At 40.0% G+C, this 5,007-nt stretch overlaps 1 protein-coding gene across 1 annotated transcript in view; it reads left to right on the forward strand.

Annotated features, from left to right (window-relative positions):
- ADK (adenosine kinase) overlaps window positions 1-5,007 on the forward strand; it is a 156,196-nt gene that overhangs the window by 113,598 nt on the left and 37,591 nt on the right. Inside the window, exon 5 of the mRNA XM_010139663.1 lies at window positions 441-555. Within this exon, the coding sequence (XP_010137965.1) occupies window positions 441-555 (115 nt within the window). The remainder of the gene's footprint in view (window positions 1-440; window positions 556-5,007) is intronic.

Here is a 5,007-nt window from a genome sequence, read left to right on the forward strand (position 1 = left end):
GCTGAAATCAGAGGGATTACAGTACAATAAAACCTGGCTAAATTAGATGAAAACCAGGCTTAGAGTTTATCCGCAGTATTCTCTTACCAATTTTATTTTTAATTTTATGATAGGTAAGGTTAGAATCCAGTCAGCAGCAAAGAAACCCACTAATTGCTCATTAGGAAAGTCTCTGTAATTCTTTTCTTAGCTTTGCAGTTTTGCAGCAATTGCAATAGCTGAACTATCATTATCAAGATTAAAACCAATGGTTTCATAGCACTTCATAAACCCTTAGGAGAATGAAGTATTCCTCCTTCTAAAAATCTTCCTGTAGTGACAATAAAAGTCTATTTTACACCTAACCATAAGAAAATAAATCTTTGATCTGCTAATAAAGTTCTAATCTCTCACTGCTCTAGTATGCTGGTAACAAGAATTTTCTTTCTCTCTGTTAATAGACTGAAGACATTAAAGAGATAGCCCGGATGACACAAGCCCTGCCAAAGGTGAACACTAAACGGCAACGAATCGTAGTCTTTACCCAGGGGAAAGATGACACTGTAATGGCTACAGGTATATTTTTGAAATCTCCATTGTCTCTCTCAGTAAACATTCTAGTTAATCAATTACAAGTCACAGTTTTACAAATGGTAACTGGTGAATGGTAGTCAGAGTGTTTGCCTGTCGATGTTACTCTGTGTTTCTCATCTGTTAGGCTTTTAATTGTTTTAAGATGCTGAATTTAAGAAGTTAATATTTCACAAGAAAGCCTGAGAATTTAGCTCTGAACATCTTAAGTTCTTTTTTTATAACAGAGATCTAAAATATTGATCCAGTTGGTTTTACTCAGATTTTTATGACTTGAGATTTTATCTGTGTAGCCATCTTTGCTGCAAACAAGAACACACTATGCCTGCTGAGAACAGCTGTGCAACAGTATAGTATATTTAAACATTTGTGAAGAGGAGGGAATGAAATCCAGTACTAAGTGAATTTCCAGGTTTTTTTGCTTTGAGGAGAAAGTCTCACTTTAGCTTTTCTCAGCTGTCTACTCTTCTATTCTCAAAGGAGTATGTGGGGAAAAGGTGTTCTATCAGGGATACAGGTAGTTTGTGCTGTCTAAATTGATGATGTATGGCGCACAGATTTAAGCGTTATAAACATGACTGCCTGCCTTTTGACAGTCTCTTTAACTCTGTCCACCTATGCCTCTAGACTAAATAAAGCTATTAAACCCATGTGCTGTAGCAAACATTTTAGTCATTCATTCCTTCACAAGTTAAGTTATTAGTCAGGTCTGAATTCCTCCTTTGGAAATCAAGTGACGTTGAGGAAGCTTTGCACCTGAGGGACCGGTGCTTACTCATATGGTATTTGCCTCAAAATCAGAATTGGCTTCAGACTGTGGCTGCAGGGCTAGGCACTAAGTAGGTATGTCACTGCTATAGAGATCATTCTTAGCAGCAGTGTGAATGACTTCTCCAATAGCTTGCTTCTTCCCCTATTTAGCAGCTATAGAGTGGTTTGAAGAAAATAGAACGCAGTCATTGAGAGTCTGGTATGTGTATCTCACTGAATAATGATGGAAGTGTTGCTTCCAGAAAGTTACTGCATTACGTGAGCGGCCCATATGGAGGCACTCCACTGGAGTCTTGTACAGTTGGCTGAAAAATAGCAGTATAAAAATGTTTTTATACATGAGCTAGTAATAACGGTAGTAAACCTAGATCTTACATGTAACCCTCCTGTGCTCTTATTTAATTTTCACTGGGTACTTATTTTATTCTTCAAACTGGAGTTGTTAACAAATCCACTAATCTCTTCTTTGATAATTTTACAACTGGGAACTTATTTGAGGACTGACACTTGCTAATCTTAGCTGTTTGTTCACTATGAAATGAACTTAAATTAGAGAATGCACTTTATATGCATGATAAATGCAAGATGGATAGAGAGTATATGCAACGGTGTCAGCTACAAAAGCAAACATGATAAACGTTAAGGCAGTTTTGAGCTGTGGGATAAGCTATTCAGTGCACAAGCATAGCTGAATCTCTCTGCTATGTTGTTATTCATGGCAGCCAAATAAATGTCAATAATAAAAGAGAATTAAAGATTTTCATTTCCCAGAGGCAGTCCTCTAATACAGCTTGATCTTTCATTTCATTTGTAATTCGTTCTCATGTCAGGCTGCAATCATTCGCAGGCTCTGTGTGTCATGTTAAGTCATTTAATAATGATTAAGAACATAAAAATGTTTGGCCTGTGGGGCAATTTTCAAAAGAGATACCAAATTGTTATTGTTTTCCCCCCTTTTCCTTCCTTTGGTGTGGATCATCTTTTCCCCACCTCCTCACATTAAAATAATAATGAAAGAAGGAAAAATGCGTCCCTTGGTTTAGCATATGATGATGGCACAGAGTACCGCTTAACACTTATTTCAACACTAATTAGGTCTATTTGTGCTTTGAAACCTGCAGTGGAAAGTATAAAAAGTTTCTAAATGATCATTGCAAGAATTACTGCATTTAGGAGTAGTTACCAGTATAAAATTCATTTCCCTTTTCTACTGCACATTAGCAGAGTACGTTTTTTGAAGAAGCAGGCTGTGTGTAGTTTTTTATCCTGCCTTTCTGAGGAAACAGTATAGTCTCAAAGACTTTGCACCTAGATTGAAATAGTCTTCGCAAAGTCAGCTATGGATTTGGATATGCTTGTTGGTACCTTCTGCTTTATATTTTGTCCAGTTTAATAATAGCAACAACAACATGTTTATTAGTTGGAAAATGTTCCTGTCAGTAGTGACTCAATCAGAGGGGATCAGTATCCAGGCAAAGGACCTTACTTTTTCTTTTCTTCTCCTACTGCCTTTAACCATCCTTCATCAGCAGTTGGGCAGATCACATGTTTCAATGGTCTGAGTTTATGTCTCAAAGAGCATGGGATGGAGCTGGAGCTTACAGGTGTGAGTAAAAGACTCCAAGATTAATTTGGCTTTAGTGGATTTTCTACCTTTTGCTCCTCCTCCCCTTCCCTGTTTGCCCCATGGAAAGGTCTCTGCTCTGCAGCAGCAGCATGAAGCAGCATTACTGTGACTTCCACTGTGAATGGAAGTGGATGGCCTGGATTGAGCTGCACTCTGTGAAGAGACACAGGCCAGGTGGCCGCCAGCCCCTTCTTTCCCTTTCCCCCTGTCCAGGTATGACAAGATGAGATAGGCAACGCTGAGGCTCTAAGAGCATCCTTAACAGAGCTCTGTTTCCTCTGCCCAAGCCTCTGCATACTGTCAAGGCAAGCCATGGGGCAGCTAGTTTGAGAGGGGCTGGGTTACGAGGGGAGGAGTGCACTTCTTCGATCAGTTATGCGTGGGTTGGATGGGGGATCAGGTAGTGGAAATAATGAGAAGATACTTTTTGATACAGCTCTGGCTGGAAGGAGGAGAAATCAGATGGATAAAAGGTGTCGTTGCAGGTTGCCAGCTCGTTCGTGAAAGGACACTGAATTATATATGCTGGAAACTAGATGTGGAACTTCATTTTGTTTTGGCCAGATGCAGCTAATCATTACGTGTGGAGAGGACTATGGCAACAGTTGCTGATTCCTAGACGTTCCAGAGAATGGAGTATCAACAGGTATTTGAGGAATAGGGTGTAGGGCAGAAAGATGCAGTTATTACCAAAAGGAAAAAAAGATCGACCAAAAGGCTTTGAGACTAAAGCTCTTACAGACTGAGACAGCTAAAGCTTCTACTTCTTCCAAAAATCTGGCCAGTCATACTGCAAAGATCTTATGAACCACTGCAGTTTACACAACATTGTTTTAGTGCCTGCCAAAAACCCTGGTGACTCGCCTCAGTCCATGAGCTGTAGGCACTCAGGCACAGATTGACAAGCAGCATAGAGTTCTGCATAACCGGAGCAGATCATGAAAAGAATGAGGTGAGAAGCAATAACTACATCAGCAATCCCAGTCTAAGCCATTCCCATTTGTCAGTCCACTTTCTTTGACTGTCTGAATTATTTGTGTTTTCAGAGGAAAAATTTCTCTCTTCATCATGGAGTGCATTGGGTGTTTCTACTGTCTGTTCGTATCTCCTCCGTCACAGCACTCCAGCCCTAAGGCCCCTTTTCTCTCTCCTTCCTTCCTGTTCTCTGTCGGTAGGAATAATTGCAAGGAAGAGGCAAACTCAAATTCAAGCTGAGTGTGATCAGTGTATTTTATAGGAAAGGAAAGGAGTGTTTAGGATTGGCACACAGGAGCTGTGGAAGATGAACAGTTGACTGAATTAACTGTCATCTTCTAATAAGACTCCACAGAGCATGTGCAAATGATCCTTGTCTGAAGTTTTCCTCTTCATATCATGAAATCATAGAATAGTTTCAGTTGGAATGGACCTTTAGAGGTCATCTAGTCCAACCCCGCTGCAGTGGGCAGGGACATCTTCAACTAGATCAGGTTGCTTAAAGCCCCATTCAGCCTGACCTTGAATGATTCCAGGAATGGGGCATCTACCACCTCGGGGCAACCTGAGGTGCGTTTTTTGATGATGTCAAATTTTATCTTTTTCTGAAGAACTTGAAGGCATTGGACTCTCTCAGTGACTCTAAAAATTAGCATTAACAAAAACATTGTAATTTTCTCTAGCGTCAGTCCCCAACATGACTGAATTTTCATAAAAGTCTTTTGGAAAAGAAAAAGTCGCCTGTGAGAGACACCTGTGACAAACTGTTTCAGTACAGAGGACTATAGTTTGGGAAAGGTACTGGTAACTGAAAATAGGCTTTCTCACCAGAAAAGTTTATTTGAGGAACATGTTGGGTTAACGTCTTGTGCGGATGCTCCTTGTCCATTCTGGGAATTATTTGGCTAGCAAGACTCTGATCCTTTCACTACAGCCCTGTTCCATTGTATCCCTCTTCTCAGGATTGAGGTTCTGGATTTGGCTGAGAGTTCCTGATCTTATGGGATACATTTATTTCATGTTTCAGTACTTTTTTCTGTAACCACAAAAATATATTTGTAGGG

This window comes from Buceros rhinoceros, unplaced genomic scaffold (genome assembly GCF_000710305.1).
Source record: "Buceros rhinoceros silvestris isolate BGI_N320 unplaced genomic scaffold, ASM71030v1 scaffold677, whole genome shotgun sequence".
NCBI lineage: Eukaryota > Metazoa > Chordata > Aves > Bucerotiformes > Bucerotidae > Buceros > Buceros rhinoceros.